Source organism: Pezoporus occidentalis, unplaced genomic scaffold (assembly GCF_034315485.1).
Source record: "Pezoporus occidentalis ecotype Australia unplaced genomic scaffold, CSIRO_AGI_Poc_V1 ctg178, whole genome shotgun sequence".
NCBI classification, from domain to species: Eukaryota; Metazoa; Chordata; class Aves; order Psittaciformes; family Psittacidae; genus Pezoporus; species Pezoporus occidentalis.
The window spans coordinates 799,444-812,168 of record NW_026913618.1 but is presented as its reverse complement, the minus strand read 5'-3'; the positions used below and the strand labels follow the sequence as shown (position 1 = coordinate 812,168).

Below are 12,725 nucleotides of genomic sequence, written 5' to 3'. Positions count from 1 at the left end.
AGCAGCCCCGGGAGCAGGGTGGGTGCTGCAGGATGATGTGGGTGCCTGTGGGGTGGCAGAGTGTGAACCTGCCCTGGGGTGATGCAGAAGCAGCAGGAAGGTGCCAGCGAAGGCGACCACGGCAGCGGGAGGTGGGAATGCTGGAGCCACTTAACCTTGCTCAAGGAAAATGAGGTTTGGCAGCAGGAGAGCAGGGAGGGCTGGGATCCAGATGCCACCTCTGGAGCACTGGGCAGCCTGCCCGCCAGCCTTGATCATCATCATCACTTGGGCAGCAGCTGGTGGAGCAGCAGCAGGTACCGGCGTTGTGCTTTGCCTGGTTCTGCGCAGCTCTGGCTCAAGTGAATGCAATGCAATTCCAATCTAGAGCAAGCCAGGAGCAGTGAGGAGCCATTGGACAGCCGGGTCCTTCCCCCAGCACAGCCCTTTGATCCTGGGCCAGCAGCTTTCCTATGGCTTTAACCTGCCCGAGGGGAGACAGCTGAGCTCTTAGGCAGAAGCTCTTCCCTGTGAGGGTGCTGAGGCGCTGGCACAGGGTGCCCAGAGAAGCTGTGGCTGCCCCATCCCTGGCAGTGCTCAAGGCCAGGTTGGACACAGGGGCTTGGAGCAAGCTGCTCCAGTGGAAGGGGTCCCTGCCCATGGCAGGGCTTGGAGCTGGAGGAGCTTTAAGGTCCCTTCAACACAAGCCAGGCTGGGATTCTACACACGCCTCCTGCCCTGTGGCTGTGCCGCTGGTGATGGGTTACTGTGGACAGACTTTGCCTGGCTTGAGAAAGGTCTAAATTAAGTTGTCACATTTTAAGAGGGACCACTTGATACCAGGGCACGAGAAAGGCCTTTAACCAGGTTCTCTATTGCTTGCTCTTATCGCTGGGTGAGGGTTGCTACCGTGGCTCATGGAGCAGACGGGTAAAAGCCACCAGGCTGGCGTGAACTGATTCATTTCTGATGCTTTCTAAAGATAAGTAGAGGAACACAGATGCTTGGGAGTTAAAGCAAGGAGCAGAAATGGCCCTTTTGTAGCTGCTCTTTTCACTGTTCAGCAGAGCCCTCTCATTTGTGCCCTGCACAACTGTTCCCTGGGCTGTAACAGGGGATTCATGCAGAGCAAGCAGCATTCCTTCAGCACTGTCAGTCAAGTCTCTTACAGTGCTATAATCCTTAAGGAGCTTTGAATCGGGAGATGTAAAACTACTCCAGCAAACAGCAGTGCCCTGTCTGCTTTGGGAATGCTTCATGTTGAAGTGATGATGCAGAGCTTGAGCCTTCCTCTGCTCTGCTCTTGCCAGGAACCACAGCATGAATCCTGCTGTCAGGCACTGGTGGCACCTGGGTTGTGGCGCTGATAGCCCTGCCCGGTCTCATTTGGTGCAGCAGTCTGGTGACCGCCTTTCCTTGCACAAATAATTAATATCCAATGTAATCCTGCCGAAAGAAGGAGCCTGATTTATTGCATTTGTTTAAACCTCACAATGTGCTCATCCTCAGAGGGCCGCGTGACTGCTGAGCTGGGGAGGGAAGGGAAGGGCTGCTCGGTGAGCTGGCATCTGCAGGGGCAGGAGAGGCTGGGCATGCAGCGGAGAGCCGGATGCTGCCGTTCCAGCCGGATCCCAGCCTGGCTGGAGCTCTCAGTGCCAGCTGGCTGCTGGGTTTCATCCCTAGAGCTGCTCTTTTCTGGTATTCCACTCACGGAGCCAAGGGAAACATACATCAAAGCCAAAAAGGATTTCTATCTTTGCTCCTTGATCTCTGTATCTTGTGGCACTTGAGAATCAAGGAGAGAACAGTTTTGTGTCCTGTAAAGTGCTTATGGTGCATATGGATGCTTAATTTTAAACACCCAACTAATACTGGTTACTTAAAATGAGTCTGTTTGAAGTTAAGTACGTGCTTAAGTGTACGGGGTGGTTTGTGCATGTGTGAAGCAGCCAAGGGGTGCTGGCACTTTATGCTTTTTGGAGCATGACCAAGCAAGTGAAGAGCAGTGAAATGTCAATGGTAACAGAAAGACTTGGACTAATCCTGCTTTGGAGCAGGTTCTGTTTGATCTGGTTGTGCATGAACATCCTTGAGGAGAGCGTGTGTGTGTTTAACCTCGCCCAGCCCACTGAATAGGAACCTTCCATCTAGGAGAGGACTAATTATGCACTGAGAGAGGGCCCCTGAGGAAAAGAGAATGAAAACTAATTGCTTCTTGCAATGGAGAATGAAGCTGGAGCTGTAAATGCTGGTACTGAAGACGCCAGGGCTGCTTTCACGCTGGACTACTCTGAAGTCATGGCAGGACATGGCTTTTTCTGATGGCTGGAGATGCGATGGTGGGTCAGCGGTTTGGGTGGTGCTGTTGCTGAGGAGTGTTCCTGGGGCATGGTACAGGCTCGCTGAGGGCAGATTTTACCAGTTCCTTCTCTACCTTTGTCTGAAGCTGTGCTGTGCTGAGCTTTGAAGCGCTGGTGATGAGGGCTGCGTGGTTTACCCACACCACGTTGCCGGGCTGGGCTCGCACGGCTGTGTGATGTGCATGGGGTTGGAACTAGAGGATGTATAAGGTCCCTTCCGACTCAGACTATTCCATGATCCCTCCAAAAGGGCTGAGCTCCACGTGCCTTTCGCATTAACGCGCTCTCGGGTCCCTCCCCAGCCTCCCAAAGTGACCACTTGTGAGCTGCTCTGCCCGGGAGGAGCAGTGCCACTCTGTGGGCTGCCATGACAAGCTCTGATGCTCCCATGCTCTCCTGTTCACAGGAGGCAGAGCGAGCGTGACCATTCAAGCTGAAGCTTCCTCAAGTATGACAAGGTCTTCAGGAGCTGAAGTCGGGCGTGTGTAATGTAATGCAGTTGGCAAACCTAATTATAGTAGGAGCTATTAGTAGAATGCATAATTATTTAAATTGTAGACAAAATAATCATTAAAATGACCTTCTTTGCCTTATCCTGGTAAAGGTCATCTAATCAGGATGCGTTAATAAATCCCAGAGCTGCTCTGGGTAGGTAACAGGCCAGTGCAGCGTCATTGCAAATCTGCATTTCATTTTCCCACTGTTTGCAGCTTTAGAGGGTTTCTGTGGTGCTGTCACCACGGTGCCTTTGGTCTTTCCAGGCTCTCTTTGCTGGGGGCAGCATCAGTTGGTCTCTGTCTTGGGCTCCTCCTTCCTCAGATAGCTCTGGAGACGGGTGTTTGTGCAGAAGAAAGCATTGCTGCCGCTCTGGCTTAGGAGAGTGTGGCTCATACAGGTGGCATTAGCCTGATGTGGTCTTCCCAGCGTTGGTACGTGGTCGCTCTGCCCATGCACAGCGTCACCAGATCCAAGCTGGCTCCTGTAGCCACATGCAGAGGCTCATTGTGCTTCCCCAGGTTTGGTTTCTTCTCCTAGAGGATTTGGGAGATGTGGGCTGGCAGCAGTTAGCAGTGAGAATAACTGAGGATGCCATTTGTAGTGCCTAAAAACTAGCAGCTTGTTCAAGATTCTCCTTTGTGGGGTTATCTCCAGTGGGAAAGGGATGCCTGTTGCCATGTAGTCCCTTTGCACAGGGTAACGTCACGGGGTTGTAAGCAAGCTCTGCCTGTTGAGGTTGGAGGGTGCGATGTGCAGCCGCTTCCCCTTCCTTCTGACATGCCCATGGAGCCAGGACATTCCTGAAGACCCCAAGCACCCTCCTGCCCAGGTCTTGCCTTAGGGAGCGGGATCCTGATCTCTGCTCGCACCCCACATACCCCTGGGGTGCCCGGGGCCTGGTGCATGAGCCGATCCTCACATCCCTGCTGCAGCTTGCTGCTCTCCCTTGCCTTGCTAATGAAGTTCTCCATCTCATGGAGTGCCATCTGCCCCTTGCGCGAGGGCACATGCTCGCTGCTCCTGCCAGCCGCTGACAGCTCCCGTGGGATGAAGATGTCTCTGCCTTGCTCTCCCCCCCAGCACCTTCTGGTGCTTCCCTGGGCGCTGCTGGAGCCCGGCTTCTCCTCCTGCCAGCCTGCTCATGTCTTCAGCCCCGTCGCTCAGAAGCTGCTCTTGTTTTCTCGCTGTCTGTGTGTGTCTAGTTTTGCCTCTTAAGATTCCAGCCCCTCTGGTTAAAGGAGGGGGCTTGGGATGGCTGGATCGGAGCTGGGTTTGTGCAGAGCATCACCATGAGGAGGACGGTGGGGTAGGAGATGGTACCAACGGTGGTCCTGTGGGCGTGGGGGGCTTCTCTGTGCTGCTTCAGGCCATCCTGAGGCTGCAGGGAGCAGGGAAGCACTGTGGGAGCCCCATTCTTTCAGAGTTTGTGCTATAATGACATGACTCTCGAGGTACGTGAAGGGTAACAAACATTTCTGAATGATGCAGAGCTGCTAATGCTGCTCGGGGGAAGAAAAGCTGAGTTTGGCTTTTTCTCTTGTGCTGCTGGGTAAAAGAGTGCATTTTATTCAGTGTTGGCAGCAGCAGGAGAAGAATAACTGTCAGCCATAGCCCTCTGCAGTTGTCTGACTAGCAGATGAGCTCTCCTGTCAATAAAAATACATTCACTTGCTGGAAGCTGTCATGGGAAGCTGTCAAGGGCAGGTTTTATCCGGGGCTGGGTGTTTGACATGGAAGCAGCCCAAGCCGTGATGCTGCTGCTGTGTTGCCGGCTGTGCTCGGGGACCACTTGCCCTTCCACAGCCAAGGTCTGGGCAGAGGCGCTGCCTGCACTGCTGTGCCCTCGGGCCCCGTGCTGGGAGGCTGAGACCACAGCAGTAATGCTGGTACCACTTGCTGGTGCAGCGGTGATAAACTGTCTTCAGGATGTGGCTCCCAAGGAGTTCGGTACTGGTAGGAAAGATGCTCTGGTGATGGACCCCAGACCTTTGTCCTCTTGCCATGACCAGGACCTGTGTTTTCCTCCTGTGTGTAACCTCCTTTCAGTGCAGCCCCTATGGTTTCCTTTCGTTGGAGCCAAGACCCTGTTTGCTTGTTCCTTAACTTCCTTGCGTGGTTTTTGCTGGGAGTTAGAGCTGTTTCTCACCAGAGGTGTTCCTCCAGCGCTGTGCAGGCAGGTGGGAAGGTGCGGGAGGTGCATCCTTGGCTCCTGCCTGCAGGTCCCAAACAGGATAGTGCCGGTGAGTGCTGCTTGAGAGCCTGTCCTTGCCCACAGCACAGGGTCCCGTTTCTGGTGACCACTGTTGTCTTCAGTTCACCTTCCCCATTGTCTCCTGGCTTCAGTAAGAAGAACTGGCACAAACCAAGGATGCTGCCCAGAGCTCCCATGGACATCCCTGACCCAGCCCTTTACAAACTGCCCTTCCCTGGAAGGAAGGAGAGGCTTTTCTCTCCTTCATCACCTTTAGAGTCACTGTCAGGCCACTTCTGTGTGTGCTTGAGGTGTTCCCTGCATAGCGGAGGGGATTTTCCCAGGGGAAATGTTGGAACAAAGCACGAGGTTTCTGGTTTTACGTCTGCTGCCTGGGTTTCAGTAGGTGCAGGCACTAAGCTCATGCTGTGTTCTATTTGCTCTGCTATTATGCAGCTTAAAATTGCCAGCAAATTCACTCTGAAATAGTCTCTTCACATGAACTGTGTTAATTCTTCTTTGGAAAAGGCAGTTTGAAGCTTTCTCTGCACTGAGATGGGGAAATAGGGGCAAGTCATCCTGCAGCAAACCTCTGGGGCTGCTGTGTGGGGTCCGGCAACTGTCGGTACAAAGGATTAAAGCAGCATCAGCCATCGGCTGGGCTCTTGGCTTCCTGGGGACTGCAGGGCACCAGCCCCTGCTGAAGGGATGGTGATGGGACCTGGGATGTGGGGGGGTTTATTTGCATGAGGGATTAGAAGACCTTTCAGTGCCCTTCATGTGTGACTGATTGTAGGGATGAACCCAAGTGAGCTGGATGTGCTTTACAAGTGTTTTCCGGCTCAGACTGCTGTGTCTGAGGAAGGGTCTGGTCTCCCCCTGCATCCCACCTCCTCCCTGCACCAGGAGAGGCAACACCGATGCAGTGCAGAAGTGACTAAACCCAGGCAGCATCAGCCCAGGGTTTGCACCCTGTGTATGACAGAAGGCTGCTGCCCTTGCCAGGACACAGACTTGGCATGAGGAATAGCTGAAGCCAAACGCCCTTGCTTGTCGTGCAGCGTGGTGCTGCTCTGCTCTGCTCTCCCCCCTTGGCTTACCGCTGTGTGCTGAGCCGCTGCCCAGGCAGGCTGCTGCACAAGAGCAAAGGGATGCTGGCTCCCATGAGCAGCACATAAATTGTCCTTCTGATCAATGCCACCAGCTGCCTGCCGGCAAGGAACCGGTGAGCAGCAGCTCCTGCATCAGCATCTCCATCAGGGTTCAGCAGGAGATGCCTGACATTGGTGTGGTCCTTGAGGGAGCTCAGGGGTGGGTATGACCCTGAAGAACGGTGCAGGTGACTGCTGAGCCTGGGGAAGGCTCTGGCAGGGCTGTGCTCACAGTGCCTCAAAGGGCAGGGCTTGGTTCCTTGCTTATGACTCACGTTCCTTGTGTTCCTGGGGGTGCAGGAGAGCTGGGGCTGCTGCAGGCAGCACACACAGACCCCCATACCCAGCACAGTAGGGTGGGAGCAGCGAGAGGTGTGTGGGGTTCTGGGGAGAGCTGGGGTCTGCGAGGTCTGCTCTGCAGGTCAGGGCTGCAGTACATCAAGGATGCAATACAGCACTGGCTCATTTCAGACCTGAAACCTGCTGCCAAGCTGAGAGGCAGAAGCCACATCTAATGGGTCATTGCAGGGTACCAGGTTGAAGCCAACAGCTTCTTCCCTTTCCTAGCTTATGCTCGGACTCGTTCAGGCTCACATCCTCAAGACGCACATCCCTCCCCTTGCAGCATCGCGGGTCTGTGGCAGCTCTGATTCAAAAGGGCAGAGCCTTGCAGTGCAGCAAAACTCTCCTCATGGTGTTTCTCAGCTCTGTTCCGAAGAAGAGCCCCTCTGCCCTGCTCCTCTGTGCTGGTGGGATGCAGGAGGAACGCTTCTCCTTTTCTTGGCAAACTTCTTTTTAAACGTTCTTGCTGTAAGTCTCAGCATCTGCACACACAGGGACCTCGTCATCCCTGTCTCTGTGGTACAAAAATAGGCTCTTTGCAAAATGACTTCAGCCTGGGTCGAAAATGATATCCAGACTTTCCAGTTTCTGGCACCTTCTAAAGCCTGGTCAAGGTGAAACAGGGCCCTCGCACCAGAGAAGCAGTTCTGCCTCCCTGTGCCTGGCTGCATCCATCACCCTCACATCCTTTGGACTCTGGGTGCTGGGTCAATCCAGAACACAGCTCTTGGGGTGGGAGCAGAAAGTGAAGCCCATGAGGGGTCCAGCTCCCTCTGAGCAGGGCTGGGATGCTGATGGAGCACTTTGGAGATGCTGTTGCTGCCGCAGCATGGCTCAGTGCACACTTCACTTTTCTGGCTCTGGCTTTTTTAACTCCCATTTCCAGTGGGAATTTAACATCCTTCACATCAATTGTCTCATTTTGCATTAAGCCTGTGGTTTGTTGGGTTTTTTTCTTTATGAATGACTAAAGCTTTCATTTGCCTAAACAGGAATATCTGTTTCTAGAAGGGAACGCAGAAACTGGAGCGCTCGGGGGCGATTCCTCCCCGTGTCACACGCTGGGGTTTAGCACGTGGCTTCTGCTATTGCTGCCCCCGTGGCATCAACCTCATCCTGCTGCTGAAGGTGATGGACGATGCCCAAGCACCCCGGGGTGTCCTCTGCAGCTGTGCCCAGGGCTCTGCAAGATGCAGAGGACTCAGGGGGGACCTGGTTGCTCCCTACAAGTGCCTGACAGGAGGATGGAGCCAGGAGGGGCTGGGCTCTGCTCCCAGGGAACAAGGGATGGGACAAGAGGAAACGGCCTCAAGCTGCACCAGGGCAGGTTTAGATGGAGCTGAGGAACAATTCCTGCCCCAGAGGGTGCTCAGGCATTGGAACAGGCTGCCCAGGGCAGGGCTGCAGTCACCAGCCCTGCAAGTGTTCACACACCATGAGATGAGGCCCTCGGTGACATGGGCCCATCCATGGGAGATGCCGGAGCTGGTTCACGCCGTGTTGTGTGGGCAAAGCTGCTTACAGGGATGTCCCTGAGCTGCTGCGCAAGCAGAGCTCAGGTCATAAAATCAAGTTTTCAGAGGCTTACAGCACGTCCAGCGCAGGGATTGCACTGACCCTGTAAGCCTCTTAGGAGGGGTGTGCTCATCCGGGTGTCCCTTTGGGCAGCAGTGCTCGGTGGTACCTGCCTGCATCATGGGCTGCCCGGCTCCAGCCCCCTGCCTGCAGTCTGCCTAGCAAAGCTTTCATTTCCAGCCCTCTTCTAGCCTGAAACCCAGGCTGGGGTGTTCTGTGGTCTGTTACCTCTCTGGGGAAGGCTGGAAGGCGCAGTGTCACTTGCAGAGCTGTCCTTTGGGTAGCTGGGGCTGCCCAGAAGCCAGGTTAACCATGAAGCCTCATCCTCTCTGCCTCCCAGCTGACACACAAGCTACCAGACAGAGCTAAGCCCTGCTCTGCACATAGGAGCGCTTTCCTTAGGCTAAGATGCGAGATGATTTCAGTTTCAAATACAATAAACTTGCTGAAGCATGTGCCTGATCCCTGGCACTCAACAGACTGAATCAAATGAAGCTCCGTTACTCTTCCGCCTTCCTGGTATCACTCAAGTTATCTGTGGTGCTGTGAAATAATGCAGAATGTGAAGCGATTAACGTGACTGGAAGGCTCAGTGCAGTAGTGGTAGGAAAATGAATTGGAATGGGGGAGGTGATGTATTGGCAGCTCTGTTATAGCTCAGCTCTGGCTCCGCTCTTTATTTATTTACGTGGCTCGCGGTGCCCTGTAAAGGTGTCTTTCCTAACGCCTGGGCTCCTTTCCAGGCCATTAAAAAGCCACTGAGCTCAAATGGCCAAGCCGGGAGCTGTGCCTCATCCCTAACCCTGCAGTTAACCTGAGATGGGACGAAGCCAGCAGCTTCTCACCATAATCCTCCTCCTCTGCTGTGTGAGATGCTGCCAGCACCCTACTCTGCAGCTCTGAGATGCTCTGGGCTCCCTTGCAGGAGCAGCACTGCCTGCCCCAGTGTGCCCTTGGTCCTCATGTGGTCCCTGTATGGTTCTGACATAACTTTGTGTTGTCTTCCCGATGCTCAGAGTTGGTCTGAATAACTGAGGTTGATCAGGGCTTCCAGAATTGTCTTGTCTTGCATGGAAGATACCAAGAAACATCAAATCCTTGGTCTGCCTCAGTCATTTCTCCCCGTGGTTGGTCCGATGTCCCTCTTGAAGTTGTTTCTCCGAGAGCTGGAGCAGCTCTGCTCTGGAGCCAGGCTGAGAGAGCTGGGCTGGGGCAGCCTGGAGAAGAGAAGGCTCCTGAAGGGGAGACCTGAGAGCAGCTCCAGCCCCTGAAGGGGCTGCAGGAAACCTGGAGAGGGGCTTGGGACAAGGGCCTGTAGGGACAGGCCAAGGGGAATGGCTTTAACCTGCCAGAGGGGAGACTGAGCTGAGCTCTTAGGCAGAAGCTCTTCCCTGTGAGGGTGCTGAGGCGCTGGCACAGGGTGCCCAGAGAAGCTGTGGCTGCCCCATCCCTGGCAGTGCTCAAGGCCAGGTTGGACACAGGGGCTTGGAGCAAGCTGCTCCAGTGGAAGGTGTCCCTGCCCATGGCAGGGGCTGGAGCTGGAGGAGCTTTAAGGTCCCTTCAGCCCAAACCATTCCGTGATTCTGTAGATCCCTGTTGCAGTAGAGGAGCCCTGTTTGCAAGGTGGCTGCGCAGGACTGCAGCCAGTGTCCAAGATAAACCGGTGCCTCCTGGTTTGTGTGTTCTGCTGTTGCAGGAAATCTGCTGTTGGTTTTAAGAAAGCCCCAAATATCCAAGTAGTATTTGACTAAGCAGCTCAGTTCCCCCGGAGTGTGCTGGGGAGGGATTGGCACTGGAGCTCAGAGGTGTTCACTGGGTACCCTTAATACAGATGGAAATAACGAGTGGCTTTTTGTGCTTTACACGGAAGTTGAGTAGGGTCCAGCCCTTGTGCTGGTTCTTAGGCACCAATTTCACCTGGTGCTTTCTATGCTAAGGCCAAGTTATTTAACAGCAGTGAATCGCCAGAGAAGCCAACGCGTTGCTTTCTCATTGTTATGGCAACACATCCAAAGAGTAATAACGCTGGATCTTGGCGCCTGTTGGAGAAGGTCCACATCAGTTGGTGGCAGTTGAGTGAAGTCCATTAACAGCAGCTCCGTAGCCAGCTGGCATGTGAAACATGGAGCACGGTGGGGCCCTGCCAATGTTTAATGCAAGTTTATAATCCTGATGGTGTATTTTCCTCCCAGGATCCCCGGAGCAAGCACAAGTTTAAAATCCACACGTACTCCAGCCCCACCTTCTGTGACCACTGCGGGTCGTTGCTCTACGGGCTCATTCACCAGGGGATGAAATGTGACAGTAAGTGATGGAACGGCTCTTGCAGCCATGGGGAGTTCTGGCACCCCAAGGTCCTGGGCAGGGGCTCCCCCACATCATCTTTCCCCCTACACAGCATCCCCACATCATCTCCCCCCTCTCAGCATCCTCCACATCATCCGCACAGCATCCTCCACATCCCCCCCCCCAGTATCCCTGCATCCCTCCAATCTTCCCGCATCCCTTCTCCAGCTCTCACAGAGCTGGCTCTGACTGACACCCCGTGGCCATGCTGGCTGCAGTGAGACAGCCTCTGCAGGGCGTTTTGCTCTGCAAACTGGGGGAATTCTTGTCCAAAGAGGAGGAAATGGGGGATGAAAGAACAGGGAGAGGATGGAGAGGGAGAGATCAGTTATTTTCCATGTTAATCTTGTACGTTCCTATTTAAAAGGACTGTGAATACACAGCTCTGCTTCCGTGCTCGTGCTGCCGGCGGGGAGCAGCACACTCTGCTGCTCGCCATGTGCTGCCTTTCCCATAAATATAGAAGCTTGCTGACTGTTGTGGGAACAGTGTATTCATTATCACCTTTAAAATGTTACCAAGTGGAAAGGAATTTCTTTAGAATAAAAAATTACAGATATATATATTTATATATTTTATACATATGTAACTTTCTATACACGTGTATATGAATGCACATACACAGGTGATATTTAATGCCCCCTGTCAGCTCCTGGCGAACCCACTCAGTACCCAGCATTGCACCACGGGTGTGATGGAGGAGAAGTCTGACAAACCAGCAAAATTCAAGTAATTAGAGTAAGGGCTGAAATCCTTTAATCTCCATTGGTAAGACCCAGAGCTGGGGGGGGGTGCTGGGTCCCTGTGTCCTGGCAGGGCTCTGGCAGTCCCCAGCTGCATTTGAAGCTCCATTTGCTGCATGTTTACCCCGGAATCCCTTAAAGCATCCCCATTTAAAGCGAGGACAAGTTCTCCCCCATCCCCTCAAACCCTGTGAGCTGGGGCAGGGGTGACCCCAGCACTGACTGTCCCTTCCTTCCTGTCCCCCCTGCAGCCTGCATGATGAACGTGCACAAGCGCTGCGTGATGAACGTCCCCAGCCTGTGCGGGACGGACCACACCGAGCGCCGCGGCCGCATCTACATCAGGGCTGACATCGAGAAGGACGTGCTCACCGTTGTAGGTAGGTGTGAGGCCCAGGAGAGGTGGGACAAGGCTTTCGGTCTCCTCCAAGCACGCTCCTGCCCTCTGGCAAGCCCTGGCTGGTGCTCCAGGGGCTCCCTGTGTTCAGTGGCTTTTCCAGTCAGAGGCTTCTCAAACTGTGTTTTGAATCATGTAGAATTCCAGCATCCCTAGGGAGGGGTGGCAGAAAGTTCCTCTGTTTAGCTGTGCCATGGGGAAAAAAACACGTGTTTTGGATTGTGCTGTCCCTGTGGTGGTGAACATCCCTTTCCTACTGTTCTTCCTATGCCTTTTAACAGTTCCTGGGCCCACACCGGTCTTGGTTGGTATCTCAGTGGTAGGAGATGGGGCTGGTGGAGGCAGCCAGGCAGTGCTGGACTCTGCTCTGTCCCAGGGACCCAAGAGCCACCCGTGGGGGAGCCCCTTGTCCCTCATCCCGGTTTCCTCTGTCCTGGAACTCCTCCATTCTCAGCTTGTGGCAGAAAACAGGATTATCCCATCCCTAAAGGCTTTGAGTTCCTAGGGGATGCTGCTTCCCCCACGACCTGTTAAGCACATTGTGAAACATAAACTGTGCTCTTGTAAAGCCTCTTGTTCCCTGCATGGAGAGATCAGACTGGAGATGTGACTCCCTGTTGGGGGCTGGTGCCTTGGGTGATGGCGGGGGTAGGAGGCAGGCAGAGCTCTCTGTGGGCACTGCAGGCAGCTTGCACAGAGCTGGGTAACCAGGCAGCTCCGGAGGTCCAGTTGGTCTCTGTAGGGTTCCCAAGCTGTTCACAGCATGAGTTCAAACCACGGGGTGTGAAATGCCACCTTCCTGCCCACGCTACAAACGGGGTCCCGGGGGGTGCCAGGCTGATGATGCTGATAACAAGGACCAGATCCTCCAGCATCGCACCGAGCTGGTTCCCGCAGGCCAGCTGGGCTGGCAGCAGGAGATGCTGTGACATCCACAGGGTTTGCTTCAGTGGGATGGGGTCAGCTCTGGGTGTCCCACTGAGCTCAGCACCGCTCTGATGGGTGCCAGGGGGAGTGTGAGGCTGCAGGGCTGAGCTGCTGCTCTGGGATGCTCCTTGCTGGGAGGGCAGGCTCAGCAGAGCCAAATGAAGACAGCTACAACCTGTGTGATCCCAGCCTCCCAAACCAGCCCGTCCTGCCCCT

At 54.4% G+C, this 12,725-nt stretch overlaps 2 protein-coding genes across 3 annotated transcripts in view; both read left to right on the top strand.

Moving 5' to 3' along the window:
* Nucleotides 1–12,725, top strand: part of LOC134161691 (E3 ubiquitin-protein ligase RBBP6-like) — a 150,199-nt gene that overhangs the window by 16,141 nt on the left and 121,333 nt on the right. The gene's annotated exons all lie outside the window — the stretch shown is intronic.
* PRKCB (protein kinase C beta) overlaps nt 1–12,725 on the top strand; it is a 104,745-nt gene that overhangs the window by 41,430 nt on the left and 50,590 nt on the right. For both annotated transcript variants that reach the window (XM_062614762.1, XM_062614761.1), the window contains exons 4-5: nt 10,289–10,400; nt 11,437–11,565. In XM_062614762.1, the coding sequence (XP_062470746.1) occupies nt 10,289–10,400; nt 11,437–11,565 (241 nt within the window). The remainder of the gene's footprint in view (nt 1–10,288; nt 10,401–11,436; nt 11,566–12,725) is intronic.